The sequence below is a fragment of the Rhipicephalus microplus genome, chromosome 3, assembly GCF_043290135.1.
Source record: "Rhipicephalus microplus isolate Deutch F79 chromosome 3, USDA_Rmic, whole genome shotgun sequence".
NCBI classification, from domain to species: Eukaryota; Metazoa; Arthropoda; class Arachnida; order Ixodida; family Ixodidae; genus Rhipicephalus; species Rhipicephalus microplus.
In genome coordinates this window covers 92,239,592-92,253,435 of record NC_134702.1, presented here as the reverse complement: position 1 = coordinate 92,253,435, position 13,844 = coordinate 92,239,592, and the positions used below count along the sequence as shown (strand labels likewise).

Sequence of the window (13,844 nt, the reverse complement as noted above, 5' to 3'; positions counted from 1 at the left end):
TAATTTTCTTCTGTCCCCTTCCCTCCTGCCTCGAGAAGCTATAAGAAGACATGAAAATGTGTAAATAGTATTATGCCTTGAAAAAGACGGGGCTCCCATCGAAATGTCAACTGAATGAACAAGTTGTTATGTAAAATATTCTCATATATATATATCTGTGTGTGTGTGTGTGTGTGCGTGCGTGTGTGCGTGCGTGCGTGTGTGCGTGCGTGCGTGTGTGCGTGCGTGCGTGTGTGTGTGTGTGTGTGTGTGTGTGTGTGTGTGTGTGTGTGTGTGTGTGTGTGTGTGTGTGTGTGTGTGTGTGTGTGTGTGTGTGTGTGTGTGTGTGTGTGTGTGTGTGTGTGTGTGTGTGTGTGTGTGTGTGTGTGTGTGTGTGTGTGTGTGTGTGTGTGTGTGTGTGTGTGTGTGTGTGTGTGTGTGTGTGTGTGTGTGTGTGTGTGTGTGTGTGTGTGTGTGTGTGTGTGTGTGTGTGTGTGTGTGTGTGTGTGTGTGTGTGTGTGTGTGTGTGTGTGTGTGTGTGTGTGTGTGTGTGTGTGTGTGTGTGTGTGTGTGTGTGTGTGTGTGTGTGTGTGTGTGTGTGTGTGTGTGTGTGTGTGTGTGTGAAGAAGTTTTTCCAATGGGCCGAACGTACTTTTGGGAAGAGAAGAAACACAACTTAGCGGTTGTCTTAATTTTATTACCAACGGTTTTGACCGGTGGACTGGTCTTCGTCAGACTTGTTCGCAAACCCTGACGAAGACCGATCCACCGGTCAAAACCGTTGGTAATAAAATTAAGACAACCGCTAAATTGTATGTGTGTGTGTGTGTGTCTGTGTGTGATCATACACATGCAAACACGTCTGAACATATATAAGGGAGGAGGAGCCTCCCATAGAAAATACAAGAAGTCTATTTACCGATGTGCTCTGCCCTCACCACATCGAGAAGAAACTTTTGATGTCATATAGCCTATGCCTGCTATTGGACGGTGGTTGTGACATCGAGAGACCTAAATCGCGTTTAGATATGGCCGGACCGATCGGACAAATGCCCCAATGCACCGTACACATACTGTGGTAGTGTGAACGTCACAATGTGCCGAATTAAAATTAGAAGTCACACGCCATCAGTTTTTCGACTGAGCAGTTGTCGTGGCGAGCTAAGCATTTGCGTTGTTCGTTTTAACGCCCTTTACTTTCGAGCGGGGCGAACTTGCCCGCGCAAAACAGTTTCGTTTTCAGTGGCGCTGGTTCCATGAGTAGATGTCGCCTCTATCGATTTGTTTTCATTTCGAAGGAATCGGGCGAAAGTTGCGTTCTCCTTTTCGGAGTATTTGTTCGTATTTGTGCTAGTTAGCAAACATGTGAAGAGTGGAGGCCGAATTTTAAGGTAAATAACGGTTGCTCCTGATCGGTAGTGGCTTCGGTGTGACGACAATGAATGTAAGAACCAGGAAAGCCGACGCCTTGCCGTGCTCTCACATGGCTTTACAGGACCGAGGAAAATGTGTGCTTGTGTGCCTGCATCATCGGGCCGAGGCTGAGCTTCTCAATTTTACATGGGATTAGTCGAACTGTCGTAGTGTTGTGCGAAGTGAGATCTTTTTGCTGTGCCTAAAAGCCAGCGAAAAATCCTGAGCCACAACTGCGTGCTACTCGGGAAAGGTGTGCCCCTTGATCGGTCCCGTCTACCACGCGCGCTTGCGAAATGCCCGCCAGCATTGCATCGCTGTGCGGCTGATAATATTTCGTGAAGTGTTCCGTGCGTTACCGTGTTTTCTACTGTGCTTCTTCCACGCAGCTGCAAGCATGTTGGAAGGTCTAGCGGCGTGGGTACTCAACACCTATGTTGGCGGCTATGTCGAGAACCTCAACACGCACCAGTTGTCAATTGGGTTGCTCCGAGGTGAGCTGCCGAAACGTCTACACAATTCAATTCCGAATTAAAACGTTGAGGAACGGCGTTTCCAGCTCGCGGCGCTGTTTCCATAAGCCTCGATCTGAAATTCAGTTTCCCGTGTGCAGGCCAAGTTGAATTGGAAAACCTTCCACTCAAGAAAGATGCGTTTCGACATTTGCTGCTGCCGCTGGAAATCAAAGCGGGTAAATATTGGCGTTGTGCAAATATTTGACCTGTTTGTCGAGTAGTTTTAGTTTACCTAGCGTACGTGTCTCGTAATTTCACCTATTCGTCTTTTGGAAACAGGTTTCATCGGCAAGCTGAGTTTGAAAATTCCAGTGACCCGGCTGCGAAGTGAACCCTGGCTAATCACCATTGAACAATTGTACATAGTTATTGGTCCAGTCTCTCTTGATGATGTAAGTTGTGTGTACTTCTACAATTAGCTAAAACATATGTGTGTATACATTGCTTTCTTGTAAAGTCTGACGAACTGTAGATATTGTAGTTATTAAAACTTGCACCCTGAATTAGCAAACGGATCAGCACGATTTCATTCATTGATATTGATCTGTAAGTCGGTAAAATATCATAAAGGGTGCTTACCAGCGCAAACGACAGGGCAGGAGGGGACAGGAGAAGAGACGAGACAGAGCGCTGATGTCTTCTCCTGTCCCCTCCTGCCCTGTCGTTTGCGCTGGTAAGCGCCCTTTATGATGTTATACCAACACGCCCAATCCCACTGTCTCTCGGTAAAATATAATGGATGTTCTGATGTGTCTTTGGTGTGCATCAAATATAAACTTATGAATGCTCAGATTTTTGTGTTTACTGATATGATATGTGAGCTATCTACAGAATTTTTTATTGTTGTTTTGCAACTCAATTGTTCCATATAGTCGTGAAATTCTGATCAAAAAGCATTTTGGTATGGACAAAATTCGAAAATTTTATGTACCCTGTATTAGCATAAATTTGAGTCACTTCAAACGATCATATTCTGCATCACTCTGCCGCAGTGTTTCTGCACTGTAAGCATTGATTAATGTGGGTGTCACATGCCTTCGGCATGATAGCGATTGAGGCTCATCTGGATTTAATTTATTTCTTTGATTGTTCTCTCATTTCCACAGCTTGCGTAGATGAGCCTCACATGACCGAGAAATTCCATCCTGATCAAACTATGTGACACTCTTGTTATGTTTGTTTCACGCGGTACTCTGCTGATTGCAACTAAGCTCGAGTGGAATCAGCTTTTTCAACAAAAATTGGCTTCCTTTTGCAGTGTGCATCAAGAAGACTATCACGATAAAGAAATTCTATCCGTATCATGCTTGATCGCGGTCAAAAGTGACTGTGTGACATGGCTATTACACAAATTGATCATCATCAATCATGTAAACTTTGGTCTGGAAGTTAAAATTCTAGTGTTCATTTACTGAATCAGGATCAATAAATGCAACTTCATTCAAAGTATTTAGGATGTGGTTGCAACACCCTTTTCTGCGTTAGCATTATTAAACAAGAGTTCTCATTTACACGCAAAATGTAATGGATAAAAGTGGGTTGGCAGAATTGACATTCCCCGCTTATGCATATGCCGCATTTTATAACAGAAGAAGAAAAACAATTTAAATCTGCAACGCATGATCAGCTGTAGTGTTTTCTTCGTTCAGTGTCACTTTGAGAATAAAACATTGTCCTCAGTAGCTTTTCTGTTTTAAAGTTTCATCTAATCTTGATCACCATGCATCTATATTGAACATTACATTTCTTTCTACAGTTGCACAAACAGCTGTGGTTTAAAATAACTCTTTGTAGCTTGCTTTTGCTCATGTCAGATCAGTGTAATGAGTGTGTGAGGTGGCTGTGATCTGGTCCTAATAAGTATACTCTTCTGTAATAGAAGACAGCACCCACTTAAAATGTGCGTAATCATATTGCTTAAATGTGCCCTGCATACTGTTGAGAATGCATTGAATAAATTATAGCATAATATGTAAATTCAGTTTATAATATAAAAAAGATCAATTGAAAAGTCAGAAACCCACGCACTAATATGCTGGCAGTAAATAAGCACTAAGACAAATTATCTCCAACTCTTTATAGACTGGCTCATATGGATGCTCCTAACTTGAGATGTCCTTGTTGACATCTGTGTTGTAACGTGACCTTTCATTTGTGTAATGATGTGACCTTTAAAAAAAAAAAAACAGTCTATGGTTGACCTGTTCGATAGAAGTGCTGCTCCAATTGCTCTAAACTGCTCCAAAATAGAAATGCTGCTCCAACCTGCAATTTTTGTCAGTAACTGCTCTAAACCAGCTCCAAATTAGAGCTGAGAAACTGGAAACAGTGAACTTCAATCGCGGGACCATCCAGCGAGCATTAACGTAAACAAAAGCTAGTACATTGACAATGCTACCCATACTAATATTGTGAATATATATATGTGACAAGCAGACTATTTTTGTGAAATGTGTGTGAGATTAGTTCAGCATCATAATGTTTACTAACTGCTGCTGTGGCGACTTTGATGTGTGGTTGATTATATTCGACGCTTTATCAGCTTTGAGCTCATTCATGTCACAATAAGAAGCATTGCAAGTGTACAGCTCATTTAGTTGATTTTACTTTAAAAATTTTCACAGCTGGCTGTTTGGGGAAATATGAAAATAATGTACAGTCCTCGTACAGATTATAAACTGGAGCTGCGACAATAGTTACATGTGCCCATGGCTGCTTTTGTGATTTGGGGCTCAGCTTTATCGCTTTTATATATTACCTACCACAGATATTCGCATTTCAAATATAGGTAGCTCATCTTACTCGGTGTTCAATGACCATCTATTTGCTTAATTATTTGTTTTGTGCTATTTGAAGTGATTACTCTATGTGCAATATGTTTGATAAGTATGAATATTCATAAGAAGCTTAGATGATGTGAACTCCAGGAGTCGTTCGGAATATTTTGCCATCTGCTCCGAAAACATCTGTTGTTACTCCATGCTAACATTTTTTTCTGCTTCAAAAACACTTACGGCTGCTCCGAAGCACCATTTTTCTGTTCCGGAATCTGCTACAAAAATAAAAGTATTACTTCTATTACTGGTTCTATGTAAAAACTTTTTTTGTGTGATGTTGAATTGCCAGAGATGCACATTGATGACGCATTTCTGTGCATGTATCTATGCAGTATGATGAAGCGCGTGAAGATCAAGTGTTACAGAATACCAAAATTTCCAAACTGGATGCCATGGAAGCCAAGTGGAAGGTGAGGGAGAAACCACCTGCATTCATGCATATTGCCCTGCAGCTCAATAATTTTTCCTGTTGTAGGTTGCTGCACTTTATTGCTTTTTTTTTTAACATACACCAAATAACCGTCAACCTATGAGTTAGCTAATATCTGTATGTAATCATGCATCCTGCTTGCAATCAGTGCATTGACATTTATTGATAAATGTCAATGTGTCGATTGCATAGGTTTTATTGTTTATCTGGCATTTATCTTTCTGTTTTGACAGTCCACAGTTGCTCTGATGTAGCTTATTTTCAGTGCACTTGTAAGCTTTGTAATCTTGTTTGTGCTATCGCTGCAATGTTTGCATCATGTGTCATGCACCCTTCATTGGGTCATGATTCACTACACTTATGATTATGCCATTGGAAGCCTTTTGTAATGAAGCTATTGCTGTAATAGCAGCTTCCACCATCAATATTTGAGTCATTGTTATAATTGTTTGTCAAGCAAGAGCTCTCTTATATTGGCACGAACACATACTGTTACTTGATTTACTGTATTTATAAAATTTACTCAAGTTACATATGTTCTGAAAATCAAAGTAAAAAAATTATTTTTTATTTCTTGTTGTAAAAGGGCTGCCTCTGTTATTTTCACATCTTTTCATGTTGACAATCATTGACATCATTTCAAAGTTATGAGGATGGCTCCTACTGATTGTAAACAAAAAAGAGCATGAAGCGTGCAGAAATTTTCACGCTGAAGTAGTACTTCATGCCGAGCACACTGATGTAGTGAAGCGTTATCAGAGGTGTTCTGATAGGGCTAATCTAAAGTCCTCATGACGGTTGTTTGAAGGGTTTGTGGCTTTGCCAATCTTTATTACCGACGTGAAAGTAACATTTAGCTCATCAAAACATTTACAAAGGTGGTGTGAATATGTAGGAGATATTATGGCACAGTATAGATGACACACACAGAGAAAAATTGGTCTTGAGTGGCTTTCCTTGTTTTGTGCATGCATCACTCTCAAGGCTGACTTGCGCTTTCACTATTAATTGAGAAATTAAGTATGCACCGTAGTCATGAATCTAATGCTGCTTACTAAAGTATTTGTCAGGGACGTTTTACTGGTGTTGTTTTAGTGTCTTTCTAGTTTCTTCTGAACAACTTATTACAATGTTGGCGAAGTCGTATCAGCCCTTTATATGAATTGTCAAATATTTGCACTAAGATGAGTTACAAGCAGAAGAAGGAAGGCTCTGTAAAACTTGAAACCGTGTTAACAGAATGAGCATCTGTAGCAGTGCATTTTAACTTGTAGAAAAGAGTATATTGTGCAAACTGACCAGTACTGTAACTGAGTAATTTATCCGTGAGAAAATTTTCAGAAGCTGTTGCCAGTAAATTTCGGGAAACATTGGGGCTAAATAATCTTTAATCAAGGGGATGAATGCCAAGTGGGATTTACCTAATGATCTGATGCAGCAGCAGCACTGACCGAATGCCAAGGATGGTATTGACGGCCTAAGTTTTCTAAACATTGAAATGGTTGCTGGCGCTATCTTATAGCTCACCCTGAAGAAATTTGTCAGAAGAGAGAAAGTTGACCAAATAAATATAGACGAAAAATTTGAAGGAGTGAAGGTTGTATTAGTGTACCTTTAATTGATTGGGAATGCATCGTTGACATCGTCAGTCCAGTCTATGTTAACTGCAAAATAAGGGCCTCCCCCAAAGATGTTCAGTTTGCACTTGTTGTTCCATTTTATACACGTGGATTCGTTGATTTCGTATTAATTTAACCTACCCTTCTGTCGTCCTCGGCCACGTCTCCCATCTCTAATTATCCTATTCTTTTTTGCACATCGCTATGTGCCTGTCTTGCAGCACACAGGTAACATGCCTGATAGCTGTCAGTTCGGCACCTGTCTTTTTGACCTGTGTTCTTTGTGCACGTCTCTCTTATCCCATGATCACTGCTGACCGCTGAGGTCATTGTTTAAAATCTTTCCTTTCTTTGCACAGGCCAGCTACGAATCAAAGCAAGAACCTTCGTACTATGCATACTCCTATGCAGCGTGGTTGACTTGTGGCACATCTGTTATGAGCAACATAATCAAAAACTTGCAGGTGAGCTTTACTATATAAAAAAAATAAAAGAAAGCCCCACTGTATTTGAAGACATCTCTACTAATTATTTTTGGTGTCCACATATATATGACTAATTCCAAAAATTAATTTTTGTTTTTTACCCGACATCAGCGGGGCACTTAATGCCTTTGTACATTTATTACTGTTGCATAAATGCACAATTATAATGTAGTCCTAATGTATTTAGTGCATTCACACATATGGATGAATACCTTAGCACTTTACATTTACTGTTGAAATGAAACAAGAAGTTGTCTTAGTATTATTTATGAAATTAATTAACTGTTTGATGTCTTCATGTTGCTAATTTTTTAGAGCTAAACTTTATACAAGCTTAAAGGCACCATGTTGAATAGATGAGATAAAACAGTTTTGTGAAGCAAAGTTCTGTAACTATTAAATCGCTTCTTGTATATGGTTCAGTAGTATTCTTCGAGGTATTTATTGTTTGCTGGATATTTGTATTCTTTAAAACAGCTACATGTCTAAAAACTTGTTTAGTTTTATAAGCTCTTAGTAATTTGAAGCATGCCAGAAGTTCAGGGGACAATGGAAGCTAAAAGGGATATGAAATAGCTGGATTGTTAAAATGTCACTGGAGCCAATATTTCAGCTTGTCTTAAACAGAGCCATTGAAGACGGTTCCTCTTGTCGAAATGTTCACTTCGGCAATATTCAGTGTTCAATGATTTTTGTTTCTAGTGGTTTCGTTATATACAAGACCTCAAATTTGATAACATGGAGTCGTGTACGTATCAAAATAATTACCAACTACAACTCTAGTACCATTTTTTTGTTAACTGCATGTCATTATCTTTTCTCAAGACTATGCTCCCAATAAAAATCTTGAGAAAGTTGATGTTTATGACCTTATAAAAAAAGCAATGAAATATTTACATGTTTTTGGTGTTGCTGCATTTTTTTAATGATATTTACTGCTGAAATAGTACTTAGTATTGGCTAGAACTGAAAAAGAATATTGCTCTTAACCTGTGGAATGTCTGCTGTCAAGATTTTCATTGCCTTATATGAAAATCATTTGTCAGTGAAGATAGAAAGGTTACTGCTAAATTCTACTTACTTTTTTTTCTCCTGAAGTAGTATATGTGGTATTTCAAATTTGTTTGGCAGTGAACCTGCGGGGCAGTGAGCGTGTGTGGCGATATCATAGAAAGCCGAAGCACTCAAAAAGAATGCAGTTATCTATTTCTGAATGATAAAAAAAAGAGAAAAAGTGAAACTGTTCAATCACAATAAAAAAGCGAGACAAGGGAACAAAACAAATGATGTGACGTCTACATAAAAATAAATGTTGGTCTTGTAAAAGAGATCCCGTCCAAAAGTTATGCTTTATTTGGAATGTCGGGATGCCTTTTATTGCAGTAGCGTTTAAAAAAATGTTTTATACCCTAAGGAGAAATGTGTTTGTTTCACATTTTCAGTTCAAAATCAAAGACATCCATATTAGGTATGAGGATGATAGCACGGATCCTCAAAACCCATTTGCCTGTGGCATCACCATCCAGACTCTCTCGTCACAAGCAGCTGCAGCAGATGAGGTTAGTGTGACGTTTCCATTTACTGACGCCCTTTGCAAACGTCTTTAAGACTCGCATATTTCAGATCAGGCTAACTCTTGTCTTGCGAACTAACTTGTCTGATCTAGATAAACTTTCCAAATGTCTAAGCTGCATGTTACATGTCTGTCATCAATCATGCAATATCTAAATGTCATGATATATTATTTTGTTTTAATTTTCATTTTGTACTGTGAATTCACTGGCAACAATACTGTATTTTCTCTTGTGTAAGGTGCCCTTGCACTCATAAGTACAATACAAGAAAAAAATTATTGTGGGCATCTGTTATTTACTTCTTCCTCAACTCTTCGTTGCCATAATCACCATAACTCGTTTGTCTCTCTGTCTTCATCGTCACCTTGTGTCATTATCATCGTCATCGTGTGGGTGCGTGCTCTGCCCATTGGTTTTCCAAGGTCTTACCTCGAATTAACGCCGTCACAACCAAGACATCATAATATATATTCCGCAAAGGCATGTATTAACGGGAAGCCACCAATTGCACTGTGAAAAAGCATTGGCATGAGGTGTTGTCAAAAGGCCACCTTGCACACTGGAATTCACTATAACCTCCCCACTTCATTTCACATTTTCTCCATCTTCTGTGTGGGCTATATACCAAAAAGATACAGTTTACATTATGTGTTCACATTTCATATTCTTTTTCTAGGAATAAATGCACTAATGAGTAGTCATATGTATTTAAATATTTTGTGAAAAATCACGACAGATTTCGGTCGTGGAGCGAAATGTATCATTGATGTCTGAGAGTCTAGGACACGGGTTTTAGGGATAACGGTGTACGTCTGGTTGTGGATTTCGTTTTGTAGATGTGTCTGCTTTATTTCCACAGAAGTTTAGTGCCATTCTTGCCATTTTTCACCTCTCTATATTTTACAGGCTCCCGCACAGGAGCCAACTTCTGGGGCTGCAGATGACGTTGCCCACCAGTCGGTGCAGCTCAGCGGCTTTGCTGTCTATTGGGACAGTGATGTGACCCTGCTGGGAGGCCTGGACATTCTCGCGATGGCTGTGAGTCAACTTCCTGCTTCCCTGCACGTGCTTAGTGAGCATGGGGCTTGTGTGTGAGAGAATTCGTCGTTAGGGGAGGATGTGGAGTCTTGCATCCAAAAATTTGAGCAGTGTCTGACGGTCCTGTTTGCAATTCACGATGTGAACATATAACCTGATGACATCTGTATGAGGCTTCTTATTTGTCTATTAGTGTTAGGCTGCCAAGGTTTTTTTTTTTTCTTCTAGTTTCAATACCTTATTGCAAAGTCTGTCGTGCTTATTGAAAAAAAAGTGTCATGATAGGAGGCACATCTGTCCTTTTTTGTTATCATGATCCCGTGTGGCACTTGCGATTGCTGATTCTTTGAGAACTGATCTTTTGTGCATTTACTATTTCTGAAACTGATTTTGCGAATTCTCATTGGCTGTTTGAAGTTATTTTATTAGATTGGTCGTCTGCTGTTGTTTTATTGGAAGCCATGCTCATGCTATCTTATTTTGCCCACGACTTGTGACAGCAGCAATGTTTTTGCGGTTACATGTACGCAGGAAGCCATGAAGAAGCAGCAGACACATGCCCTGAGCACTACACGCTCCGTGAAGCCACACTCGTACCTGTTGGCCACCACGAGCTTCCAGGCACAGATCTCGCGGAACTGCTCACCGCAGCCGCTCAGGGTTCGGTCCAAGCCACGGCTTACCTGCAACTTGCAGCTGGACAAGTTCAGCATCACTCTCAATGAAGTACGCTTCAAAATGTTGCTCCTCTGGACTTTCACTGTCATAATGTTTTTTTGTTCTCATTGAATCTTGCAGGAACAGTACCGGCAGATGGTGTTTTGCTTCAGGGAACTGGAGAGGATCAACGTGTCCTGGAAATACAGGCGGTGGCGGCCGTCTGTCGGGATTAGTGAAAAGTGAGCACTTGTTTATGTGGGCTTGAATGGGCAATTTATTTAGCTTGATAAGAACAAAATACTTCATGGCAAGGCCGGAATTTGTACTGCTTGCTTTTAAAAACATGATAAATTTTTGCCTTACCAAATCGCCTCCGAAAATCAAATCTGGGAGCTAAAGTTGGAGCAGTTGGGGCTAAGTCAAATCTGAAAGTGTGTTATGTTTTGCGTGCATTTGCATTGTAGCTTGTCATTAGGCATGCAGCATCTAAGGTACGTTGCGTTCATGACAACTGATTAAGCCTGTTAACCCAGGGGTGAAATTGTGTCGCTGCAATTTACGATGTGGGAAGAACGGACAGAATTGAATACTGAACAAATTCTTAATTTAGCACTCTGTAGTTGAAAAAAGAGAGTAGAAAACATTTGGCAAGCATTGCTTAGTTGCGAGTTCATTTGCCATTTTGAGTTGTCTGGATTCCAAGAGCGTTCGAAATCTAGGAGCACTCGCCTACATACCTGGACAGGCATTGACTTCAAGTTAATCTCGGTGCTTAAAATTATTTTGAAGCACTTAACTGCAGCATCATCCATAGAATGTGTAAACCCCGATTTGTCAACATCCTCACTCAATTTACCAAAGCTTTGCCAAGCTGTAATGAAAATGTCTTGTATGCATGTAAAAATAAGGGCAGTTTTCGAAATTGTACCGTGGTTTTTTAACACATGCCATAAAACATTGTTGCACCAGTGCTGCTGTTACACTGGTATGGTGTGGTACACTTACCCATCGTGGTACTGGCATTGCAATAATTGATTATTGGCATTGCAATGCAATTTAAAAACCAGAGGTTCACTGCTGGCTGTGGCAATCTCGTTTGGATGGATCTTAAATGCAAAAGCATTCATGTGCTTCCATTTAGCTGTGGACTGCAAGCGGTCAAAGTAGTCTGCTGTCCCTCAATATTTCGCCCCTCGCGATCGTTTCGTGGTTTTGTTGGGGAAAACACCAGAATTTAATTCTGACAGATGTACTCACGTCTTTTCGATATAGATGTCTTGAGGCAAATGCTTCAATGCAGACCCAGTAAAAGGTGATTGGGATTGTCATGGTACTTTTCAAGTATGAAATGCTTTAGCTTTCATTGTCAGCGACTTCCACATGACCTTAAACCAAGAGCCAGAGCCATTATTCAGGCATTAGCACAGACACCTAGGCAACAAGACTTGTCCGCATTAGATATTTATTTATTTATTTTATTTATATTTAGAATACTGCCGACAAAAAGTCCAAGCAGGGTGAGCATACATGAAACACACTAAATAACAGAATAAAACAAGGTTGCAAAGCATTTTTTACACAATTTCTTTGCATATAAGACAGAGGGGTTATGACTTTTAAAAAAAGTAACAATTGAACAACAAGGTGATAATACAATTCTAAGGAAGTCATGGAAGAAGAGTATTTACACAAATGGTCAAGGGCATTGAGGAAATGCTTCGGTTAGTTTATTCCAATCATCTATTGTTTGTGGAAGAAGGAGTACCGAAAAGTATCAGTCCTTGCGAAGATTGGCGTTACGGAATGAGGGTAGTGGTGTCGAGGGGGTTTGCTTAACAAGGGGGATACGTATGCTGCGGTGTCTAAGGGTAGCCTGTGGTTTACTATGTCTGAAAGAAACTGTAGCCGACTTTTTTTTCTTCGAATTTGTAATAGTTCCATACCATTTGCCGTTAGTAATGCAGTGGGGGAGTTGGTTGACATAAACTTACTATATATGAATGGTACTGCTTTTATTTAAATTCTTTCTAGGTTCTGAACGTTAATTTTTGTGTGGGGATCCCAAACTATGGAGGCATACTCAAGTTTAGGCCTAATTAAGGAAAAGTAGGAGAAGAGTTTAACACTAGGCGGAGCAGTCTTGAGCTTGTGGCAGAGAAGGCATACTTTACGGAAAGCGGCAGAGCAGATGTTATTTATGTGCAAATTCCAGGATAAGGTACTTGTTAACGTTAAGCCTAAGTATTTATAAGAGGCTACTTTAAGTAAAGGTGCTTCGGCTAAATTGTATGTGTAGTCTAATGGGACTTTTTTGTGCGTTATGGGGAGATACACACATTTGTTTGCATTAAGAAGCATTCCCCATTGTTCACACCATTTTGATACATTGTCTAAGTTAGTATTAAGGTCACATTGGTCACTAATGCAGGTTACATCTCTAAACAAAACACAATCGTCAGCAAATAGACGAATTTGTACCGGGGTGCTAATTACATTGACAATGTCATTAATGTAGACCAGAAACAGAAGGGGGCCCAGTACGCTCCCCTGCGGAACGCCAGAAGTCACCGGAAGGCAGCCCGATTGTTTTTAACAATCGGGCTGCCTTCCGGTGACTTCTGGCGTTGATATGTTAGTTACTGCGCAAACAAATGGCAAAAAAACATTTCTTCCGAGTTTTTCAAGATGTTTGTTCACAGCATCACTGAAACTGTAACTTGCAGTACGCCCAACTTTTAATTTTCATTTCCACTAGTAACGGGTTTTACACCACCTTCTTTAAGAGATGGCGCCACATAGTCTGATGGCTCGGTTAGCTTTCAGGCCTGCATTGCGTTGTGGCCACATGTTAGACCGTGGCTAGTATCATCTCCACGCAATACGCTTTGCCGTCAGCCATTTCGGGCTTACATCTACAATTACGGGAAGGTCAGCCATTTTTTAAGGGTCATAACATGCAGTTACAGTCGTATTTGTTTGCATGAATATCAATGCTCTGACCTCAGAGCTTTGTATCACCCGCACTACATTGCCACGATGTTTCTTTTTGTACGCAGTGCAAGCCTTTGGTGGCAGTATGCTTCGCAAGCCCATGTTCATCACCTGACCAAGAAGCGCAGCCAGGCCACTTGGGAATTTGCTCTTCAACGTGCCAAGGATGTGAAAAGATACGTCGACGTCTACCACTGCCATCTTGCAAAGCCGGAGTGCCTCACCACTGAAATGCAGGTGAGTGGTACTCTTGTTTAGTACACTCAAACCTATATACAATGAGCCCGGATAACACAAAATCTC

General features: G+C 40.4%; 1 protein-coding gene across 1 annotated transcript in view; it reads left to right on the top strand.

Moving 5' to 3' along the window:
- The first annotated feature begins 1,418 nt into the window (after positions 1 to 1,418).
- Positions 1,419 to 13,844, top strand: part of LOC142803829 (intermembrane lipid transfer protein VPS13D-like) — a 149,880-nt gene continuing 137,454 nt past the window's right edge. The window contains exons 1-11 of the mRNA XM_075889975.1: positions 1,419 to 1,645; positions 1,782 to 1,886; positions 2,006 to 2,083; positions 2,187 to 2,299; positions 5,077 to 5,154; positions 7,153 to 7,257; positions 8,721 to 8,837; positions 9,759 to 9,890; positions 10,422 to 10,616; positions 10,689 to 10,789; positions 13,607 to 13,778. Coding sequence (XP_075746090.1) covers positions 1,790 to 1,886; positions 2,006 to 2,083; positions 2,187 to 2,299; positions 5,077 to 5,154; positions 7,153 to 7,257; positions 8,721 to 8,837; positions 9,759 to 9,890; positions 10,422 to 10,616; positions 10,689 to 10,789; positions 13,607 to 13,778 — 1,188 coding nt within the window. The 5' untranslated portion in view covers positions 1,419 to 1,645; positions 1,782 to 1,789. The remainder of the gene's footprint in view (positions 1,646 to 1,781; positions 1,887 to 2,005; positions 2,084 to 2,186; positions 2,300 to 5,076; positions 5,155 to 7,152; positions 7,258 to 8,720; positions 8,838 to 9,758; positions 9,891 to 10,421; positions 10,617 to 10,688; positions 10,790 to 13,606; positions 13,779 to 13,844) is intronic.